The 24947-nt window shown below is 39.0% G+C and overlaps 1 protein-coding gene across 1 annotated transcript in view; it reads left to right on the top strand.

Annotated features, from left to right (window-relative positions):
- LOC102486443 (inactive N-acetylated-alpha-linked acidic dipeptidase-like protein 2) overlaps window positions 1-24947 on the top strand; it is a gene marked incomplete at its 3' end in the record, with an annotated part of 436765 nt that overhangs the window by 140999 nt on the left and 270819 nt on the right. The window contains 3 exon segments of the mRNA XM_027767020.1: window positions 893-985; window positions 4016-4221; window positions 8521-8640. Of these exon segments, the coding sequence (XP_027622821.1) occupies window positions 893-985; window positions 4016-4221; window positions 8521-8640 (419 nt within the window).

Below are 24947 nucleotides of genomic sequence, written 5' to 3'. Positions count from 1 at the left end.
CAGAAAGATATAGCAATATTAAACTCATATAGATCCTAACAAACTGGTCTGAAAATACCTACATGAAGACAAAATTTTACAAGATTGCCAAGATAAGTTGACAAAGTTTATATTTTTGTGAGAAATCAACATGTTTTGATAATCAACAGAGGAACGATGTACAATAAATAGTAAATTTGTAACCATACAATTTTCAGGCTTGGTCTGTTGACCGTATCTGTGGAATGCTACACTCGTCCAATAGGGAGTATATACTCTTCCATGTGATATTTACACAAAGTCCTATCCTCATTTATCAGACGCAGTAACCTACAGGGTCACAAAATGAATCTCATGTAATATCAATGAATCAATAGAATACAGACTTGTTTTCTGTCCATAACTGAATTAAATTAGACCTTGTTATGATTGGAGTAATGGTTTGTGCCCCAGAGGTACATGTTTTGAAATTTGGTTGAAGTTGGAAGTGGTGGGGTCATAATGGAGGCTCTAGTTTTGTGAACAGACCTTTGTTGTGTGTGCAAGTTCTAGCTTTCAGGAGAAGGGGCTAGCTCCCTTGAGAGCAGATTATTACACAGTTGACAGCAGTTCAAGTCCTGAACCTGAATTGAAACACACCAGGCACTTGTGTGTGTATGCCAAAAATCCTGGGAGGAGGAGGGATTGTGGCATAGCCATCCCCCAGGGAGGCACACATGCCCTATAGCAAAAATCTCTCTTAAAAAATTGTTTTTTAAAAAGAGAATTGAAAAAAATACGTAACTTTGGTTATCTGGAGAAAATCAGTTGTGTGGGATTCTTTTGTTATGATAATGAATAAATAAATTATAATATTTTAAAGAAAAATACAACAGAATAAAAAGAAACAAACATCTTTATTTTTTTTTTCCAGAAGTAAGAACTGTCAGCATGCAAGTTCAGACAGTCACACAGTTCAAAACAGTCACTAATGTTGTTGGACGCGTAAAGGGCCTGACATCTCCAGGTAAGGAGGGTTACTTAAAATCCATATTGTATATAAAACCTCATAAAGAAATGCTCTATAATAATTTAATAACATAGTTAAATATCCTACTTTACTATAACTAGAAGGTTATGCCACGCTGAGTAGATAAATGTAAAATTAAGAAACAATTTATTCTTTTTTAGAGAGATTTTTGCTATAGGACGTGTGTGCTCGCTGTTCAGAGAGAGAGAGAGATGAGAGACAGTGAGACATAAAGGAAAAAATCACCCTCCAAGGAGGATGGCCAAACCACAATCCCTTCTCCTCAGTTGTCTTGGGATTTTGGGTATGCACGTACACTCCCGCGGCATGAGTTTTAAACTACCTGGGCTGGGATTCAAACTGCGATCAACTATGTGGGAGTATAACAATGGAACCATTATGCCATCTGCTAGTCCCAAGTCTTTATTCTTTTTTCTACTATATTTTTTTTCAAAAATAAGCCTCAGTAGAGGGTTTGGTGGAAGGGGGTTGAGGAATAAAATAAGAAACAGGTGATTTTTAAACTTGCCGATGTTCTTTTTAAAAAATTCATAATAGTGCCATCAAAATTTTTATTCAAGAAAAGACATTTTTAAATAGAAAATAGTTTCATTTTTAATGACTTTTTCAAATACATTTTTGTCTCCAAACATAATTGTTTAATGTTAATCTATCCCACTTCTGATAATTTTACACAATGTTTGCATGGCTTTTGGCTCTGAAGATTCTTTTGAAAATAATCACTTGGTTAGGTTTTAAATAATTTTATATCTTATTAAGGATCGATGATGGAAATTAGGCTGAAAAAGTAAAGTGAGCTATCACCACTCAGGGGCATGGCATGCCGCAGACCCTTCTCCGTTCTCTTCCTGGAATTTTGGTCACCTGTGCACATGTGCCGGGTGTGCTTTTCAAGCTGCCAAGTGCAGGACTTGAACCAGGATCTGCCATGCTGAAGTCCAGTGCCTTAACCACTATGCCACTTGCTAGCTCCCTCAGCTAACTCTTAAAAAATTCATAAAAGTATTTATTTTTCTCTGATTTCCTTACACTAGGAGCATTTAAAAAATTGATGATCATGTGTCTGAATTCAAAATAGAAATGAATTTATAAATTGTTACTACTGCATTTCAACCATCTCAATAAATTTTCATCATAAAGATCTTTCATTGAAGCACTAGAATATTTATCATCATTGTTGCACTTACACATCATTACTGGAAAATCCACTTGCACAAAATTATACTAGATTTGCAGTAAAGGAAATGAAATCAACAGCAACAATTAAAAGACAAAACTTTTAAATTTTAAATCAATTTTATTGTAGGAATTTATTAGTACATAATATTCAACGTTTCCCAAATTTTATTTACTTGAATTCTATGAAAAATATTGGTTGGTTGTTCATATGATCTTCTTCTATCCTGACTCTGAAAGTTAGAAACAATCATTACTTAATATTAATATTTTTTAATTTTAAGAATATTTATTTAATTTAATTTATTATTATTATTATTTTAAAATTTGCTGTAGGGCATGTGCATTTACCAGAAAGAGAGGGAGAAAGAGAATGAAATTCATTCCTAGATTCAAAAATTCACTGAAAACTAAAATAGCTCCATCCTGTGATATTTCTAGTAAGATACTTTTTGATGTAATGAAGTCAAAGTTAATTCAGTTATTCCAGACATTTATAGGACCTGTTTTGTTCAAAATGCCTTATAAATAGTAACTCACATAAAACTCAAGGACACTGAATTGTGTACATACTTTAGTAATCCCATATTAGAGTTGAAGAGACAGAGGAAGAGAGCATTTATAAATCTTGGCCAGCTCATACAACTAGTGACTTGCAAAATCTGGATTAAACCCAAGTGAGCAGTCAAGTCTAAACTCTTAACCATCAAGTTTGGGCTTCTCATGTTGAAATGATACTTAATTAAAAAAATAACTTTTATACAGGTATAGAGGGCTACGTGGTCTAATAAATTAAGGAGTATTATTACCGAGACTATTCACTGACCACAAAATCAGAAAAATCTCTGGAGATGTATTTTTAGCCATCTTCTTACTACCATTTGTCAATAAAATACATTGAATATTTTTTTCTGTCAGGGAGAACTTTTAAATAATTATCTACTGAATTCTGGATAATTACATGAAATAAAATACATGAAAAAGCAATTTTTTAGTAGTTGAATGACTTGACGTTGGTAAATTTTATTTTTTTATTCAGAGAAAAATAGGGCTTAAACTTACAAATTGGAAGCTGTAATTCTCTAAGCTCTCCATTTATTGTAAGAATTTTCATAGAAGACTACCACATTTTTAACATTTATAATTACTGAAAAACTGCTTCCTTAAAAGTGTTAATAGTTCAATAATATTTACCGAATATACACACTTTGTTTACAGGACACTTCCTGCTATGATTCCGGAAGCGTGTTAGATAAGGATTTCATTCCGCATATTTACACACTTTATTAATATTCCTGTCGCGAGGGACAGGAACGTGGATATAAGCTGGGGAGTTATAACTGGTTTCAGCAGCTGCCTCTGCTTTGATATACATGATGCGTAAATCAAGACAGTGGGCAAAAAAAAATGTTAATTGTAATTATTAGATCAATTTTGCTTGTTACTCAGATGCGCAACACTGTTGTGTAAACGTCATTTAACTTATTGCTAAGGATTACATTTCTTTTTTGGTTGTTGTCTCTTTTTTATTTTTTGGGGGGAGTTTTTTTGTTATAGGGTGCATGCACTCACCAGAAAGAGAGAGACAGAGAGACAGAAAAGGAGAAAAAGGAGAAATCACCCCCCAGGGGGGATGGCCTTGCCGCAATCCCTTCTCCTCCATTCTCCTCTCGGGATCTTGGGCACACACACACGCCCGGCGTGAGTTTAAGCCACCAGGTCCGGGAATCACTGTAGACTACAGGGCAGTCCAACGACAAGGCCGTTACGCTAACTGCCGGTCCCGGGGTTTATGTTTTGTTTTAACGGCTCGTTTCCTTCTCTCCCCAGACCGATACGTCCTGGTTGGCAGCAGGCATCACACAGCGTTCGGTCCAGGTGGACAAGCCTGGGGCAGCAGCACTGCAGTCGCCACCGCCTTCATCCGGGCCTTGATGCTCAGCGTGAGCAGAGGCTGGAGGCCCGCCCGCACCATCGTGTTCTGTTCGTGGGGAGGAACGGATTTCGGCAACATTGGCTCCTATGAATGGGGAGAGGTAACGTAAGATATAATGAATCATAATGCTTTTCTTCTTTTTTCTTCTTTGCTGAAATACACTAGATAAAATAACATTGTTGACGTCAAGGACAGGAACATCCTTCTCAAGTGAACTATCATCTGCTAATTTACTGAGATTCAGAATGAGGGGTCAGTAGATTTCGGCCACAGTAAACCGTGTGTGATCTTCAGATATTTTTTTCCATATTGCTTCAGATCTGCAAACCCTGACATAACCCACAGTATTGCTTAGCTGATTATCGTATTTCTCTTTGGAAGAGAGGATGGCAAGGGGACCAGATGGAAGAATGGTTACGTTGCCGGACGCCTGCGTAGTCAACAGCAGTTCGAGTCCCAGACCCAGCAGCATAGGACTCACGCTGGGTGGGTGTGTGTGCGTCCCCAAGATCCATAGAGGAGAACGAAGGAGGACTGCTATGTGGCCATTGCCCCTGGGGGTAGGGGGGTTATTTCTCGCTTTCTGTCTCTCCACACTCCCCATTGCAAAAATCTCTCTTTAAAAAAAAAAAAAAAGGATAACCAGTCCTGGACTGGAAAGGATTGTGTCATATATAACATTATCTTAAAAAAAATTCTAGGAATTACCTGAAATTAGTTAATAATCTCTTATATTAAATGCTTTCTACTTCAGTATTAGGTCATCGAAAAAGTCATGACATGTTTTCTTACATTTTTCTTTGCAAAAATGTGTCATGACTTTTTCATGACCCAATTATTTTATTTTTACTGTCTAAAGACTGGATTAAAATAGTGATCACCTTTTCCCTCCAGCCCTTCCTCCTTCCACTGCACCCCTGCTCCACCCCGACCCTCCAGCCCTTCCTTCCTGCCTGCCTACCTCTGCCTCCTGGCTCACCTTTACCTTGGGAAGCTTGTGGCCAAATGAACTCTCACAGGCAAAGGAGAAGCCAGAATCCAGCTGGAATTTCACAGCTTTCTCTGTCTGTGCCCCCCAGATCACTCCATTCGTGTAGGTAGTGCGTCATAGGCAGGGGCTGACTCTGCTTCTTGAGCAGTGGGCACTGCAGGTGCACACCCCACCTACAACTCCTCCATCACCATGCTCAGCTCTCAGGGTGGGCTGAGAATTGAACCCAGACCCCTCCATGTGGCCTCAACTTGCTGAAGATGGTGCCCACCCATGTGTGGGAACCCAGTGTCTTAACCACCATGCCACCTTCTGGCCCATGAGCGAACCTTTAAACTGACATTTATCAGATGAAAAATGTAATAGCTGGGTGAACCTTTCCAACATTTATTTTGAATTACTTTAAAGATCAGTAAGTAAGTTAAACAACAATTTACCAAATTGGATTGTTTCTAGTCATTTATGAACAGTGAAATATGTCCCAGTTCTTTTACAACAATAATACACATATTAAATGTTTTATGAATTCTTTCCAAATTATAAATATTTGTTTCAATTTTATCAGTCTTCTAGATACCTAGCTAGTAACTTTGTAATTATTTAATTTACTTTATTAATATTATTATTATTACTATTTTAAGGTTTACCATAGGGCACACGTGCTCACCAGGGAGAGACAGGGTGAGAGAGAGAGACGGAAAGTGAAAAGGCAGCCACTAGGTCCGGGACCTGGACTCCCGTCTGCCATGTGGGGTCAGTCCAGTGCCTTCACCACCACACCATATGCTGGCCTCTATCTAGTAGCTTTCACAATCAATTTAGATGAATTTTAAATTAATATATATTTCTGAACCGTGTTCTAAAGTAAGAACAGCTACCTTTGTAGCTTTTAACTTAAACATCCTGAACTCCTATGCACAGGAAATTGTATTGCAAAAGTCCTTCAACATATTTGAACATCAAACATCATAGCTTATCAATTGAATTAATGTGGCTTATATCTAGATAAGCAACTCTTTAAGTTAAGTAGGTATTTTTTGGTTAACGAAATACAAATTTGTTTTTAAATCTTAGCATACCCATTATATCTTTTAGTAGTTTTATATTTTCTCAATCAACAGATAACTAAAGATATAACTACTAGAATGTGGGTGTCCACAGGAATAAAAAACTATTGTTATAAAAGGCTGTTCCTATTAGGAAATATTGGGTATCATTGCCTCTGAATACTTAAATAGGTACATATGTTTTACTACTGATTACACATTCTGTCACTGTCTGGCTTTGTACACGACTAACTGAGCAATGAAAACGGTGAAATATAAACAGACTTGATCATCAACTTATAAAATATTTTTGGGGGATTTACTGCCTTTCAGAAGATTATTTTAATATAGTTCATAAAGCCATTTTTAAAACATCTGGTTGAAGGGAAGTAGAAAACTCTTAATTATCCTGTGCGGGCTGCTCTGACCCAATCTACTCCTTGAGAATGGAACATTTTCTTCCAGAATGAAACGGACTTACGCTCTCAGTGTGCTCCCTGGTGAAGGCCATTGAGGAAAGTCCTTGTTGATATATCATGTTGCCAAATTGAATTTTGCTTGTGTAGAAACCCCTGGAAACCCACAGCTGTAGTTAAGAGGATTAAGCGATGTTGGTCAATAACCTAAAAAGTGGATTTCTAGTGACAGGATTATTAGAGAATTCACTCAGTACTGATCTTGGTCCATGAGGAAAATTAAACATTTTGCTAAACAGATTCTTTACTTTAAAAATCATCATTTCTTGTGCAGATTGTCTTTGATTTTCACTGGCCATTGTGGAACTATTACAGATTTTAGAGTACAGAATTTAAGATTTTGAATACTCTGTTAAACATGTGGTCGCAGGCAAGACTCGGTTCTCTAAGACTCAACTCCTCAAACGCGAGCACTACTGCCTATCCTGTGAGGGTCTCGTGGAAACTATTTGTACTAACAGTGTCTATATGGTAGTGGATTTGAATTGTTGTCTTTTTAGTCCTAGTACAGAAGTCTGGACACATTTTTTAATATGAAATAAGGATAAAAGTGAGAACATGAGATATTTTCCTTTCTGTGCTTAACTTATTTCAAAGCTCAGCATAATGTTCTCCACTTGCACTCACATTCCAAATCACAGAGCTTTCTCCGTGTTTAAGGCTGAGGAGAACTCTGTTACGTATCTATGCCACAGCCACGCGTTTGCACAAGGAGCAGAATGGTGCTTGCAGTGACTTGGGGGTGGGGAGAGCAGACGCCTTGATGGTCACAGGTTACACGATCTTAGAAGGAATTTTTTTTTCAGTTCTGTTCTACAGCATGGTGTGTCACACCATAATATAGACTTGTGTGTTTTTAAATTTATAAGAGAGCAAATTTCAAATGTTCTTTCCTCAAAGAATGTTACGTATTTGAGGTGATGTGTATGTTAACTAAGTTGATTTCATTATCCCACACCGAATGAAAAGTCATGACATCACTTTGGGACCAGCAGTTAGAGTAATGGCTATGTCGCTGGACTCCCACGTAGGTGACTGCAGTTCAAGCCTCGGACCCGGTTGCTTAAACTCACGCCGGGCACGTGTGCGTGCGTGCCTAAGATACCAAGAGGAGAATGGAGGAGAAGGGATTGCGGTGTGGCCATCCCCCCTGGGGGGTGGATTTCTCGCTTTCTGTCTCTCTGCCTCTCTCTATCTGTCTGGCGAATGCACATGCCCTATAGCAAAAATCTCTCCAAAAAAGAAAAAATAGTCATGACATCACTTTGTAACCCATAAATTTATACAATTATAAATTGCCAGTGTACAATAAAAATAAAATAAGTAAAATCAAATAAAACAGACACATTATTAATTTGCTATGTGTGTAAGTCCTTGTAGTCTTTCAACGGATAGTGTTAAAACATGTAATTCCAAAGGCCTGCTTTAATTTTTAGTACATGTCTATAGAACTACCACCATAATAATTATTTACTATATATTTGTGCTAGGAAAACAGGAAAATAGCAGGACTTCTTAGGAATACTGTTGTAATAGGACCAGGGGTCTTCAATTTTACAGGGTAAGGCTAGAGGAAAAGTGAGAAATCACCCTCCTGGGGAGATGGCCTCCATTGTCCTCTCAGAATTTTGCACACGTATGCACACATGCCTGGCATGAGTTTGAAGCCACCAGGTTTGGGACTCAAACTGCCATAGGCTATGTGGGAGTCCAGCACTTTAACCACCATGCCACCTCCTGGCCCCAAGACTGCTTTTTTATAAAAGAAAAAAAAAGTACTTAAGCAATGTAATGATGTTAAGTGTGAAGTATTCATTTTCCATATTTAGTGAGTAGAATCTGTTATTTTTATTCATGTTAAAGAGAGACATGTGTTTGGATTTCAGGATTTCAAGAAGGTTTTGCAGAAAAATGCCGTGGCCTACATCAGCCTCCACAGCCCCGTGAGGGGAAACTCGAGTCTGCGTCCCGTGGCTTCGCCGTCTCTACAGCAGCTGGTAGCGGAGGTAAGGGGGGCGAGTCACGCCGTGTAACGCGACTTTGCAACATTGTCTTTTTCTTGATTTTTGGGCCTGTGTCGACTTTTTCTTTCTTTCTAACTATGCATAAAACGGTCTGCCAGAGTCCTGAAGAGCCACCTGCTGCTGACCTGTCACGGTGCCCCTTCCCCGGGTGGACGTGCACGGTCTCCCCTCGCTGCTCTCCGTGGTTTTACTTCTCCGTGGTGTGAATTAGACAGAGAGAATGCCCGTAACAGTGTAAACGGATTTGTCAAAATTTAATGCAGCTCTCGCGTTCCCGTTTCTGCAAGGGTGTCTTTTGTGGTGCGGCGGGTTCCTAGTGGATTTGTTCCCTTGCACCGCCTTTGAGTAGGGCCTAGTCCATCTTTTTAACTGTTATATAAGAGGGCAAGGGTATCGTGACAACTAAATTCTAAATGCTTCGGAAACATTGTTTAAAAATGATTTCGGGAAAAGGAAAGCATGTATTGTCCTACAAAGTAACTTGGAAGAAGTCATATTGTTTGTGGTTTCGCACTAGAGTTATTTATTTTAAATGTAGGGATTTCACAACCATTTCAAAGAATTTAATGGAACATGTTTTTCTGCTTATTAATAGATTTCGCACATTCATGTCTACATTCTTATTATGACTTTTGCTGTAACTAAAACACTACCGGGTATTTCTCAGTGTGAACTAACCAGACCCCCCTGAGCGCTGGTTTCCCTCCAACTCTGTGTCGATGGGTATGTGTTGGGAATGGCCTTTCAGACACCACAGGCTTCCTGTGAATATCACAAGAACTGAGCTGAAGAGGCAGGCAGTGAGCAGTGCCTGGGATTGGCCATGATTCTCGATTGAACTGTAGTGAAAACTAAGGTTTTCGTGGCTTTCATAAAGTATTTTCTAGTTTAGAGTTTTCATTGACATTTCCATATGTAGTATAATAAAAAAAAGACATTGTGGGAGATGAAATGGATAAATCTGTACATTTAAGATCGACAGAAACCTACTGTTCATGCCGTAAATTATGTCCCTGCTTGAAAGTTCATTTTTCTACAACATGCACTTCAAATTCATTGCCTCTCTTACCAGTTTGGGAAAAACCCCAAGAGGACATGAGCTCTGGTGTCATCCTTTGGAAGCTGAATATTTCTGGGTGGTCCTGGGGAGGAGAATATGGTACTCGGAAAATGAGGAGAGTGGTTTAAAATGCGTCTTTTCCCCCTCATGTGTTATAAGTTTTTAATTTTAAGAATCTTTGAGTTTATACAATCATTGAAATGTATGGGTGAGTACAAATAGCAAACTTAAGAAATTCCAAATCTATATGATAGTGTTTGAAATATCTTTCTGGGCTGGTTCTTTGGAAAAGTGTAAGGCGCTGCTCAGGGGAAGACAGGTCTCACATGGCGACCATGGTTCAAATCTCCAGTCCTGTCAGTCTGAAAAACGTGCCATGTAGTAGCCCGGCATCCAAGATCCAGTACGTCAATGCAGGAATAGAATTAAAACTAAAAACGGTAAAAGATGCAGGAAACAAGAAGTTGGCTGTTTGCTTATAAATGAATGTAGATTAAGAAAGGGATCTTTGGGGCCAGCAGGTGGTGGGGTGGTTAAGGCTCTGGAATCCAGCATGATCAACTGTGGTTCAAGTCCAGGACCTGGCAACTTGCTGTGTCATTCTCCCCCTCTCTCTCCCTCGCTCTCTGCTTCTCTCTGGTGAGCACACGTGTCCTGTAGCAAAATTAGAATAAAATAAATAAAATTAGATCATTATTTTTAAAAAGGAATGGATCTGTATTCAATAAATAGATTTTAGCTGCTGTTATCAAACACGCGAAGAGCAGCAAAGGGAGCTGATTCATATGTTAACCCACCTCACTACAGTGACCGCCGTGCTCTGCATGTGGGTGCGTGGATCTCTGTGGCTTATGTATTTTAAACATCATTTCATAAACCTCAAATATATACAATAAAATTTTATTTAAAGAAATGCTATGGGGCCACCAGGTGGCATGGAACTTAAGGCTGTGGATCCCACACGGCCAGTTTTGTCATTCCAGTCCTGATCCGGCGGCTCGAAGATCATGCTGGATGTGTGTGCATGGATGCCCAAAATCTCAACAAGGCATTCTTTACCAGGAGAGTGGAAGAGAAGGGATTGTGGCACGGTCATCTGATTTCTCTCTCTCTCTCTCTCTCTCTCTCCGACAGGTACACATGCCCCATAGTAAACCAGGGGGAAAAAAAAAAAGAAGAGAAACAAATGTAAATGATAATTTAAATATGTCTGCATATAAACATTTAATATCATTTGAAAAACTTATAAGTACTCTTAAAAATATAAAGGTTAAAGCGAACTAAAGGAAGTAAAACTTACAGCAATTCATATGATTTGATTAAAATAATTTAACACTGGTAAATGTAAATGAAAGATTTAGGGACCAACAGTTGGCATAATGGCTATGTTACTGGATTCCCATGTAGCCGACCGCAGTTCAAGTCTCGGACCCAGTGGCTTAAACTCATGCCGGGCACATGTGCATGTGTACCCAAGATCCCGAGAGGAGAATGGAGGAGAAGGGATTGTGGTGTGGCCATCCCCCGTAGGGGGTGATTTCTCACTTTCTGTCTCTCTGTCTCTCTCTGTCTGTCTGGTGAGTGCATGAGCCCTATAGGGAAAACCTCTCCATAAAAAAAAAGAAAGATTAAAAATACTTGTTTGAAAAATCAAACCCTTAAATTATAATGGCAGAGCATACATCACTTACAATGGCTAAGATATTTTTTCAGTTATCAAGAATAAAAATATTGTATTAGTATATTTAGGTTTTATTACTGTATACAGATCTCATATCTCATATAATCTAATATGAACAAGCAAAAATAAATTTAAAATAAATTTTCTACATTTTTTTAAAAGAGAGATTTTATTTTATTTTATTTTATTGGAGAGGTTTTTGCTACAGGATGCATGCACTTACCAGAAAGATAGAAACAGAGAGACAGAAAGCGAGATATCACCCCCCGGGGGGATGGCCATGCCGCAATCCCTTCTCCTCCATTCTTTTCTCCGGATCTTGGGCACGTATGTACATGTGCCTGGTATGAATTTAAGCCAGTGGGTCTGGGATTGAACTGTGGTTGACTACATGGGAGTCCAGTGACATAGCCATTGCGCCATCTTCTGGGTGTGCCCCACATTTAACTTAGTAGACACTGCCAAAGAGTTTTCCAAAATGATGGTAACAGTTACTCCCACCTACAGTGTGTATCTGTTCCAGTTATTACATTACCACCAACGTTTGAGAGTATCACTTTCACAAGATTATGTTGCGATCTTTGAGGGTTTTAATTCCTGCAATGATTATTAGTGCTGAGCATCTTCTCACATACTTATGTACTTATTGGCCAAGCGGATACCTTCTTCTTTTTGCCAAGCACTTGCTTAAATCTCTTCGCCATCTTTTTTTAAATTTTTTTCTTTCTTTTTTCTTTCTTGTTTCTCTCTTTTCCTATAGGGCATGTGTACACACAGGAGAAAGAGGGGAGTGAGGAAGCATCCAGAATGTATTTTAAGCTGCTGAGTCCGAGACTTGAACTGTGCAGTCGGCCATGTGGGATCCAGCAGCTTTAAACCACGATGCTGCTGAGCTGGCCCTGCCTGCTTTAAAAAGGAGTTATCTTTTTCTTATCGGGTTTTCAGAGTTAATATATTCTCAACCTGTCTTGACAGCTGTGTATTGTGACTTCTCTCAGTCCGTGGTTTGTGTTTTCACTCTCCTAATAGTAGCAATAAAATTTAATTACTAATATCTCTGTAGAAATCTTTCCAGGCTACATTTATTGTTCCAGAATCTTATTATGCAGAATAAGGTGAATGTAAGTTAGCATAGGATTGATAGTTGAGGAGCATTATAAACTTTTATTATACATTCTCTCATTCACAAATATTTACTCTCTGGTATGTGTGTGTGCGTGTCTGTCTGATATTTATAGGTGACTATATAATGTTATGTAGAAGTTAAAGGTGTGCCCAGGTCCTCTGAATGGTAGGGAATAAGTGATTCTAAGCACCAATTTCTTGGAAAAAGTCCTTTCTTGTAAGCAGTTTTCACTCTGTAAGTGTACACTGGCAGATACACAGTTCAGTTCCCTCTTAGCTAGCGACACACAACTGCTTTCATGCAAAATAAGTTATGAAATTAAAAGATTTCTCCCCCAAATAACAGTTTTAAACATTGGGGTACTACACAAACACATATGTATCTTTCTATACATATTACTGTTTCACCATGAGTTTTTGAAATCCTCTTTCATAGATCACAGCAGGTATTGATTTTGCCTCTAGAAAAACAGAATGTGATCATCCACATATTAGCAAGTCCCTGGTAAATAGTGGTGAAATTTCTAAGAGGTTACTTTTGGGAAGGCCTGCAGCATTTGTTCATATGAAAGTGGTCAATCTAGCCATATTTCACTTAAATTTTGCTTTTGAAGCAAATGCCACAAGCTGGCAAACCTGATCAAAGCTACACAATTGCATCAGTATTGTAGAACTCTTCAGGAGCCATACAGTGAAGAAAAAGAAAAAGACTTAGAAAAGTAACATATTATCCAATTTTACAGGATGTGTTTTAAAAAATTTCTTGTTTTGGGTCCAACAGTTGGCGTAATGGCTTTATTGCTGAACTCTCATGTAGTCAACCGTGGTTCGAGTCCTGAACTAGTAGCTTGAACTCACACCGGACACATGCGTGTGTGCCCAAGATCCCGAGAGGAGAATGGAGGAGAAGGGATTGCGGCATGGCCATCCCCCTGGGGAGTGATTTCTTGCTTTCTATCTCTCTGTCTCTTTCTGGCAAGCGCACACACCGTTGACAAAAATCGGTCCAAAAATGTTTTTGCTTGTTTTAATTTTTTATTTACAAAGTGCTGCCCACCTGGTGATACACTACATATATCCCAACTCAACTATGTTTCTGAGAGCATTGTTCCCAGACACTGTCCCCACCGGACTCCAGTTACTCCTCTATCGCACATGCTTCCGGTGTGTTTCCAAGCTCATTTACTTGATAAGAATTTACCGAGAAACCAAACTGTGTACAGCGTCGCTTGAAGCATCGTGAGGCATCCAGGAGGCCTGTGAAATGTCCCTGTTGCCAGGGACTTGGCATTTTACCGTAAACTTAAGACTTACATAAGTAGCTCAGACATATGTAGGAGTGCGATATGTGCTGTACTGGAATTCACAGAAATGAGACTGTACAGTTAATTAAGAAGAACGCAGCATGGGCAGTGGTAAAAAGTGTGAATGAACTCATCAACGTGAAAATTTAATGGTCAGCCTCCCAAACCTGAGCACTTCGGTTATCTCAACAAACTCCTATGTTACTGAATCACTGATTTTTTTTTTTTTTTAAATCACATCGACTAATGTTCCTTTTCTTGCTGAAATCGAGTCCGGTTATTCTTCCACTGTCTTCCTTTCGTACCAGGAGGAAATGCTGCGGGGCTGATGCAGATCCTGCCCCAGGCTGGTGTCCCTTCTGTGGGACCATGCCCCTGCTCTCGTGGGAATAAAATCAAAGCTTGCGGCATAGTTTAGACCCAGGAAGTAATTGGTTCAAATTCTCAAGTGACCAGAACTCAGAATTTTAAGTGACAGAGATATTCATTAACAATTTTGTTTCCTGAGTTTTGTGTCCCTATACTGGAATAATAATAATAAATTAAAAAAAAGAAAAAAAAGGAAAAAGAAAGAAAGAAAGAAAAACAACGAACTTCTGTTGTCGCAATAGCTGCATTTCAACGTTTCATACTGATTTTAGGATGAAGTAATGGATATTATTTCAAGGCAACGCAATATAGCAGGACTGAATTTTTGATGGGTGAGACTTTCCTAAGATGAGGCACCAAAAAAGTGACCCTCTGCGTTTTCAGAGCGCAGAGACCAAGCCTCGGTAGTCTTGTCCAAGGGGACCTCTTTCGGAAGAATGTGGAGTAACGAAAGGGTTGCCAGATCCCAGAGCCAATGAAAGACTTTGGAACTAAGCTTATAGGTTTATCTTTTTTGGATTTATTAAATATCTATGTATATAATCAAGAATGTTTTATAACTCATTTATTTTTTCAAGTTTTTGCCATAGGGAATACATGCTCCCTGGAGAGAGGAGAAGGTGAGAGAACATCCCCTGGGGGGATGTCCAGCTGCGGTCCCTTCTCCTCCCTTGTCCTCTTCCTATTTGGGCCATGAGACACATGTACCTGGTGTGATTTTCAAGCCCTTGGGTCTGAGACTCCAGTGGCAGTTGGCTCTGTGGGAGTCCAGCACCTTAACCACCCCACCACCCGCTGGCTCCCAGATATTTTCTTTTGAGTCCTCTCTTGTCACACTTTGGAACCCGCCTGGTCCTTGTCTATGCAGACACAGCACAACTGAGATTTTGCTAACTTAAAGCCTGTAACTTTACTTCAAAAACACTTGCATATTGGGAACTAGCAGTTAGTGTAATGGCTATGTCACTGGACTCCCACGTAGTCGACTGCGGTTCGCGTCCCGGACCCGGTGGCTTAAAACTCACGCCGGGCGCGTGTGCGTGCGTGCGTGCGTGCCCAAGATCCCGAGAGGAGAATGGAGGAGAAGGGATTGCGGTGTGACCATCCCCCCTGGGGGGTGATTTCTCGCTTTCTGTTTCTATGTCTCTCTCTGTCTGTCTGGCGAGCGCACGCGCCCTATAGCGAAAATCTCTCTCTCTCAAAAAAAAAAAAAACTTGCATATTTTACTTTTTATAGCTTTTGAAGTGGGTACTATAAAGTCCCAAACAGAAAGAGCTTAATTTACCTCACTTCCCCCCTATTTTCAGTTGTTTAAGTGGGAACCACGCACTCTGCATATCCCTGTGTTGTTCTGAATTCCAACATTGTCACTGTCCACGTGCCTTTATAACTAGCCTAAAACAGCCATTGTAGGGTTATTTTTATTTCATTTTGTTTGTGATACAATTTAGACCCCCCCCATTAATTCTTCCTTTGGTTACATGCAATTTACACTTTGTTTTTCATAATTATTGCTGGCTGAAATGCAGAGTGGCAGATTACGCAAGTATGACAGTAGAATTAGAATAGCTGTCTTTCTTTTTCTCTCTCCACTTTGATGGTTTTAATGTAGAATACTGAAACAAAGCTTAATTTCTCTTCTGCTCTCCGTAAAATATAAAAGTCAAATTGGCTTTGAAACATTCTGTTGGCTTGTGTTGCGTGGACACATAACAGAGATTTTGTCCTTCTTTGTATTTTTTGTTTTGTTTATGAGATACATTTTCTTTACGTTCTTGTTCACCATGAACTCCACCTGCTTCCAGTGGAGCTTCCTTAACTTACCTTCCTTTCTGCTGTGTCTTCAACTCTTAGTCAACCTAAGTGACCATAAAGACTAATAAACTGATTTAATGCCCTTCTCTACACTAATTTACCACTTCAATAAAGTCTCACATTTAACATTGTGATTCTATTGGCAGGTTTATCTGTCTCCGAGGTTTACAAGACTTTTGCTTTGTGTTAAATCCAAGCAATCTCCAGTTTATTACTTTTTACAAGGTTTTCTGTTCCATACATATATACACTGACAATATGTAAATCCCCTTTTATTTAAATCTAGACATCAAGAGAAGTCTTAGCAAGAGTGGATAAAACCCTGAATTTCAGAAGGCCAATGACTTAAATGTTTGATCGATGTAGCCAAAGAAAAATGCAAAGAACTCGCTATATCAACACAATTAACAAATTTAGCTTGAACTCTTTCATGCAATCATAATTAATGTCATATTGTTAAAATAACTTTTGCTGAGTTATTTTTGTTTGTGACTTTTTAATCAGGATACTGAACATAGGCCTATAAATTACTTGAAAAAAAAAATGGCCATTTACTCAGTAGAGTTGTTAGTGAATCACCATTGTTAAGTTGAATGAAATTGTTTAGCTTATATGGCATCATTAATATAGCAACATTAATACAGAAGACTCCCATTCCATTTAAAAAATTCAACTTGCTCTTGTAAATTGTCACTTTTCTTTTCCCCAGATCTGATATGTTTGGTTAAAATCCTGCCACTAAACAATATCACTTAATCATTTACAGAACAATGACAGTGGTGAGTGATGTTTTGCCCTATGATATAAAATGTTTTGTGGTATTTATATGAGTAATGCAATGAATTGAAACAGATATAGGTTTATACTGAAAAAAGAAACAACCTTTTCAAATAGAAGTAGTGGGGAAATTTCAGTAGCTGTTGGTATGCACTTAGTTTATATTGTATAAACCATGGTCCGGTGGGTTTGTTGTCTCCTTTTTTTAGGTGTTATCTTGATCAATTAATTTTGTATTGGAATGGATTGCTTGGTTCTTTGAAAAACTAATTTGGTTAACTGAACCAAAAGGAAATCAATATAATAATAATACTGTTAAACATGTAGTTAAATAAGCATACAACTATGCAAATGAAGTTGCTTTAAACAATATGTCCTAGTGTGTATTATAAAAGATACTCAAAGTAGAGCTCTCAGAGCTTTACCCTATATCATAACGATCCAGAGGTAAATAAAACTTGCAATCTTCTCCAAATTTGTTTTATTCTAGAACATTTTCTTTTAGGCATCTTGTGAAAATGGTCATAGTAATCCTGCTTTAAACAAACTCTCAAAGTTGAAAGCTTTATAGAAATTTTAAAAAGTGTTCAATACTTTCATCTTGCAAATGAATTTCTGCAAATGGCAAGATCCATGATTTGCATTTTTCAGTGCAAATACACTTTTTCTGAAATACAACTCAATATACAGTGCTGATAAGACATGAAGGCAATGATTATTCCCTCCCTTTGATCTGGAACTGCACCTGCAGATTCACACCCTCGAGTGTTACACAATTTGACACTAATCCCTCCACAGTTGCTACCACTAACTATATATTTTAGTTGCAAAATTATAATTTTGAGGCAAGGGTGATAAAGATTCAACAGCAGAACATTAAGTTATTTTAACCCTGGAACAGCACTGCTCCTGAGGGCCATGAGAGCAGTTTTCTGGATGTCTCCAAGGCGTATGGAACAATTTCAGTTCAGCCTACAGAGCAGTTCTCAGAAAGATTACCTTCAGGAGCTCGCACACTGCCGATGTTGTAAATAAAGACTACACATTTCTGTGGATGAACACTTTAGCCACTATTTATTTTTACAGTAATGTGTCTGCGAATTCACAATCCAGTTACCCGTTTCTTTGTTTAGCTTCTGTAATGTGTAAGTGACCCTGCAATTGCTGACTAGCCTCTTCCGGTTTCTAGGCTAACAGCTTACAGATTTATTGTTTGTGTAATCTATAGAGTGCCTTTATAAATTTTGGCTCTAAATCTAAAGCCATATATGATAACAGTTGTTAAAATATGAAAGACTGGGACCAGCAGATGACATAATGGTTATGTCACTGGATTTCCACATGGCTGACCTTGGTTTGAGCTGGAAACTTGAAACTCATGCTGTGTGTGTCATGCCCAAAATCCTGAGAGGAGAATGGAGGAGAAGGGATTGCAGCATGGCTATTCCCTCCCCCGAGGGGGGGTGATTTCTCGCTTTCTGTCTCTGTCTCTCTGATGCACGCACATACATGCCCTATAGCAAAAACCTCTCTTAAAAAAATATAAAAGATAGGACCAGCAGTTAGCATAATGGCTATGTCGTTCAACTCCCAGGTAGTCGACCGCGGTTCAGGTCCTGGACCTGGTGGCTTAAACTCACACCGGGCGCGTGTGTGTGTGTGTGTGTGTGTGTGTGCCCAAGATCCAGAGAGGAGAATGGAGGAGAAGGGATTACAGCATGGCCATCCCCCCTGGGGAGTGATTTCTCGTTTTCTGTCTCTCTGTCTCTCTGTCTCTCTGGTGAGTGTACACGCCCAGAAGCAAAAACCTCTCAAAAAAAAAAACAAACAAAAGACCATGGAAATTTTAGGTTAAGTGTTGATCTTTGCAACTCTTTTCTGAAGTTAAGCATCCGCATTAGACATGGGGGGTAGCTATCGTCATTTTTCTGTGAAAACCATCTTGTCCTGAAGCCCCTGTAACTCATTTACCTTTGGTAATCTGTCATAACTCTAAAATGGAATTTAAGATGGGTGTAGCTATGATTCAAGTAGTCATGAATCTAGAGAGGTCTGTCCAGAAAAGTGCATTTTAGAATCAGCATCAAAAAAGTCAGTCATTTCTACAGCACCCTTTTCAGGCAACACAAGCCAGAATTATTTACTTTTAAAAATTTCAGAAACTAAACAAAGGCTACTAATTTACCCATTATGTTTTACATGAAGTTCAGTCAGCCTTGAAATCAGGCAGTATTTTTTCCTGCTGTATATAGGGGATCTTTTAAGGTAATAAGCAGGTTCAGTAATATTCACTAGGCAGTCACAGGTTCAGAAAATAATAAGGTATCGCATGATCTTAAATGAGGTGGGATGCAGCTGGAAGGTAGATAAAGTTTAACGGGTGTGATTGGCATTTTCAGTTTATATTAGAAGTAGGAATTGAGATCAAAGAATTAAGTACATCACAGAATGTTTTTCTGAGAAGTAATAGAACTCCTTTTGTTATTATGTTCTCTACTGAAGAATTATAAACTATATGTGTGTAAAAAGAAAAATAATCACTTATCATTTTACTGTCCAGAGAAATCTACTGAGAACTTTTTTCTTTATATAATACATTCTTACCAAAAGGAGAGTCTGATCTGTATTTTTCCTTCAATAGACTGTAAGTAACTTCACATTTTTTAAAAAACTTATATGGTGCTTAGTACATAGATAACTCTAGATGAAAGACATGAGAATTCATTGTAATATACTTAAACATTTTCTGCAGGTTTAAAATTTTTTAAAAAATAAACATGCTCAATGAATGGATGTATTTTATTTCATTTTATAGCAATATCACTTTTATTAACAAATTCCTTTTTAAAAATTTATATACATTTCAAAGGTGATTTTGTTGTTTTTGTGCTAACAATGCTGCAATATTCATACTGTATATATCTTTGTCCTTTTACAACTAGAATGCTTGGGGACCAATACCCAAGGTGGGCGTTTGCTAAGACGAGTGAGCACAAAGCCATTGCCAGAGTTAGGGCCACACTGCCTCAGTCCTGACACAGACGAGGAGAGGGTGACCCATAACCTGTGCCTCTTGAGACGCACGAAGCCAGGGTCCGCACTTCTGTTGCCGCAGATACAATGTCACCACGCACTCCCGTGATGTCCTGCCATACGAAAATACCAGAGGTGCAGACTGTCTTCCTTCCACTTTCCTAATCTCTTGGAAGGGCCGGTTGTTGGTGGAAGCTTAGGTGTTGGCAAGTCGTGAGGTGGCCACCGGCTTTGCAGTTTTTAGGAGGCAGTAGCCAACCTGAATACTTCACACTTGCTTAGAATAAATTAAAAATTATTAAGTTTCTGAGTCAAAGACTATTAGTTGGGACCAGCAGTTGGCGTAATGGTTCCGTCACTGGACTCCCACAATGGTCAGCCACAGTTGGACTTGGTGGCCTCAGACTCATGCCAGATGTATGTGCATGCATGCCCAAATCCTGAGAGGAGACTGAAGGAGAAGGTATTGTGGTGTGGCCATCTCCCCTGGGTGGGGGGGCTGATTTACTTTCTGTCTCTCTGGCAAGAACACACGCCCTATAGCAAAAAAAATCTAAGCTCTCTCAAAAAACATGAATATCAGTTGGGGGCCAGCCTGTGGCATAGTGGTTAAGGCAGCTGGATCCCACATGACCAACTGCATGGTACAGCCCCAGATCCGGTGGTTTCAGAAACATGCTAGGTGCATGTGCATGCGTGGGCCAAAATCTCAAAAGATGGAGAAATGGAGGAGAAGGGATTGTGATGGGACCATTCCCCATGAGGGATGCGTTCTCACTTCCCATGCCCCCTACCTCGGATCTCTTCAGTGAGTATGTAAGTTCTCTGGAAAAAAAAAATAAAAGAAAGAAAGAGAGAGAGAGAGAGAGAGAGAGAGAGAAAGAAAGAAAGAAAGAAAGAAAGAAAGAGAAAGAAAGAGAAAGAAAGAGAAAGAAAGAGAAAGAAAGAGAAAGAAAGAGAAAGAAAGAGAAAGAAAGAGAAAGAAAGAGAAAGAAAGAGAAAGAAAGAGAAAGAAAGAGAAAGAAAGAGAAAGAAAGAGAAAGAAAGAGAAAGAGATGATCAGTTTACGCAGTCGGAGTGTATGTCAGTGCTCATGTTCACGTACTCTCACAACATTGCGCTTGTACATTCTTTGCCTTACTGTTTGCAGATACGATCGTGTGCCTGTGTTACTGCTGAATTTACTCCAGATGCATGAGAATAGGGACGTGTTGCTGGAAGGTGAGGGAGCAACAGTGCGTATCACAGAGCGATTCTGAGACAGAGGTGCAGCTCCCAACCCCTGGCTCTCTGATGGAAAGGTGTCATAGTTTAGAGTCACTGTTCTTCCCTTCGGCTCTTTATTCTGAACCCCCTTCTGAGTGAGAATTCTCTGGCCTTAACCTTTAAACCCTGAAACAGCACTGTGTCATTTTATTGGGTTGTCGGAAAAGTCATGACATGTTTTCTGTTTTTCTATGTAAAAATATGTTTTGACTTTTCTGACAACCCAATATATCTCCATTCTGAACCTTAGTTTTTAATTTTTTTTCTTTAGCACTCCAAATGACATACTATATACTGCATAGCCAGTTTATTTTGGTTGTTCACTCTGTCCCAGTAGAATGTGAGTTCCTTGAAAGGAGAGAATTTTGATTGCTTCGTTCTTTGCTGTATCTCAGTAGTTGCTCTGTAAGTCCTTTCTAGGAAGAAAGAACTGCCTTATCCATGACAAAGTGACCATATGAGAAGGATTCTAGCAGGGGGCCCACTGGGTTCTCTTTAAACCTTCATGTGTACATGCGCACTGGAATAACTAAAACTAAGAAGACTGCCAACATGCTGTACCACCAGGCAGCTGGGTCACTCACACTCACCGCTCATGGTGTAACACAGTGCTATTGCTGGGGAGAAATGGCTTGGCTATTTCTGTAAAGATAAAAACATCTTAGTCATGTGACCTTACACTTCTAAATCTAGGTATTTGTTTAAGAGAAATGAAAATATTTCTATACAAAAACATGCACAAGCATATTCATTGCAGTTTCATTTTAATAACCCAAACTGGAAACATCGCTTGTATCTATTAGCAGGAACACAGATGAGTAAGCTGTGATTGACTCACAAAATGGGTACTACCTAGCAACAAATTAGAATAAGCTGGGGTCAGCTGCTCATGTGGTGGTTAGGGCAGTGGGTTTTCACAGAGCAAACCACGTGGTTCAAGTCCTGGACTTGGTGGTTTGAAAGACATGCATATGTGTGTATACCCAAAATCCCAAGAGAGAAGGAAGAAAGCAATTGTGATGTAACCATCCATCCTGGGGGATTATTTCTCTCTCTCTCTCTCTCTCTCTCTCTCTTTACCTTGAGCACACTTGTCCTATAGCGAAAATTAAAACAAACAAACAAACAAAAAACTGTTGATACCTACATTGTGGATGAGTCTTAAAACATTGTGATTTGCAAAAGAATTTGGATATTAGAGTATATATTTTATGAATCTATTTGTATAAAGTCCTAGAACTAATCTACAGCAAAAAAAAAATTAGAATAGAATTTACTTTGGAATAAAGTCTTATTAGGAATAAAATTTAATACATATGCAGTCAATGGAAGTCCTAAAAAAATTAACTTAAAAAAGTTCCATTTCAGGAACCAAAAGATGGCATAATGGTTGCATTGCTAGATTCCTATGTAGTCGACAGTGGTTCAAGTCCCAGACCCAGCAGCTTGAGATTCACACCAGACACATGTACGCGTATGCCCAAGATTCTGAGAGGAGATGGAGGAGATGGGATTGCAACATGGCCATCCCATGTTTCTTGTGTTCTGTCTGTCTCTCCAGCAAGCATACCACGCCCTATGCCAAAAACTGCTCTTGAAAAAAATAAGTTTCATTTCATGCTAGAGGCACAAAAACTTCTCAAGTAATAGTGTTGAGGTTAAGCATGAAATACTGTTAGAGAAAAAAATCTTGAAAGATACTCACTTTTCAATGAGAAAAATTACAGGAACTGAAATATGCTTGTTGAAGGGACACAAATTAGCCAACATTAGCCAATATCTCAACAATCTCAGCACAAATGTCAAAGTAACCATTCTATCCTAGTCTGCCAAAATTACTGTAATTGTATAGCCTGTGAATGCTTCAGTTTGCAGAAGGCTCTTTAAATCTGAAGTTTTCAAGAGGCTGCTGTTCTGTATCAAATTTCCAATCACCAAATGTAGCTCAAAAGATAAAATCACACAAATTGCTAACTTCAAATACATAAGGGTGGGCTATAGACAGAGAGTTTATTTAGCCAAAAGCTTTTTACCCAACTACGGAAGTCTGGGCAGTTGGCAAAGAAGGCCCTGGCCTATGGTGTGGTCTTTGAATCTGTCAAATGCTTTGAAAGCATTTATTATGACAATATGTATGACCTGCTGCCTTTCAGAAAATCTTTCTGAGTGCTGTGTAAATTGTCACGTAGATGTGCTCAGAAATACCTACTCAAATGGTCTTCTCATCACGTTTAAAATTCATGCAAGTTTAAAAAAAATAGTTCTTCTAGGCCATTGACTCATTAGAAGTAACTTATTTATGCCTGTGTTTTCACTCACCTATTAGCTCTAAGATCCATACCTTGCGGTTTACAAAGTAAATGGTGAGTTTAATTCAAACTAAATTTATCTGGACAATGTTCTGATGTTGGTCAGGACATTTTAAGGAGAAAGAGTAATTTTTGCTTAGTTCCTGGATCTTTTGTAGTTTCCTTAAGGATCTTATTCCGTGTAGGGGATGTAAGTTTATTTGTGAGTCTCTTATGTGCCCAAAATGACGTTTTTCCGATAGGGACACACAGTTGGTTGAGTCCACTACCTACAGGTATTGTTTTAAAAAAATAATAAAGATAAAAACCACAAATAAGAAGTCAGAATTTTACAAATGCACAAAATCATTACTTGAGAATTAAGCCTATCTAGGGAATGGTACTAGTAGAAATAGAATATTTATAAATTAAGTACTGTATTAATTGCATATTTTTTCTATTGAAAATATGTCCAGAAACTTTATGGAGCAATGTTTAAAATATAGTAAGTTTTCAGCAAAGTCATAACATAATTTTCTATGTTTTCCCATGTAAAAAGGTGTCATGACTTTCCTGACGACTCAATGGTAATTCAGCTTTTAAAACCCCAGGAAAATATGTGCCAGACAAAGATTTAATTACAATTGAGCTCACTTTTTTTGGCTTTTTTAAAAGAAAAATTTTAGACAAATTCCTAGACAATGAATCTTATCTATAGTGGACGGTGTTATTTTACTGGCGCTACTGCTGCTGCTGCTGCTTCTAATTCCTACATGGCATGTGCAATCGCTTAGAAAGAAAGAGACAGAGAGGGACCCCTCCCCAGAGGGCATGGTCACACCACAACCCTTTGTCCTCCATCTCTCCAGCCCATCAGGATTCGGGGTATGAACACATCCACACTTGGTGTGTTTTTCAAGCTGCCAGAGTTGGGACCCGAACACCGATCAGTCACACAGGATCCTGCCCCCCTGTTCACAGGGCCAGTGTAGTGGTTGCTTTTCCTTTATTCATGACAGAGCATGTGCAGAGAGTGAGGAAGAGACGAGCACACCTTCAGGGCTAGGCACGCCTCGTTCTCCTTCCTCTGGCCCCCCAGCCCCTGGGTCTTCAGCACGGCTGCTGGGACGACTGCCTTGACCATTGGCCGCAGAATCCATCTGTCAGGATGGGTGGGAGTTTGAGCCACAGCTGCTGTGTGAGATCTGCCTGTTCCTCAGCAGCTCTTTACTGCTGTGCCCTAGAGCTGGACCATGACATTTTTTTAAAGACTTATTTATTTTAATTTTATTTATTTATTCATTAATTTTCATTTTGACCAGGGAGAAAGACAGAAAGAGTGGAGGAAAGTGTGAAAGCATGCCACCAGATCTGGGACTCGAACCATGGTCAGCCACATGAGAGTGTCCAGATCCTTAGCCACCATGCCACCTGCTGGCCCCCATGACTTTTTTTTAAACCTTCTTTTTCTTCTTCTCATGTCTCTTTTAGCATCCTTCTTTCAGACTTCTTTGTTTTGTTTTGTTTTGGAGAGATTTTTGCCATAGGGCGTGTGCACTCTCCAGAAAGA

Source organism: Tupaia chinensis, unplaced genomic scaffold (genome assembly GCF_000334495.1).
Source record: "Tupaia chinensis unplaced genomic scaffold, TupChi_1.0 Scaffold143833_1, whole genome shotgun sequence".
Lineage (NCBI taxonomy): Eukaryota > Metazoa > Chordata > Mammalia > Scandentia > Tupaiidae > Tupaia > Tupaia belangeri.
The sequence above is the reverse complement of the archived record's forward strand: the minus strand, read 5'-3'. Positions and strand labels throughout refer to the sequence as shown.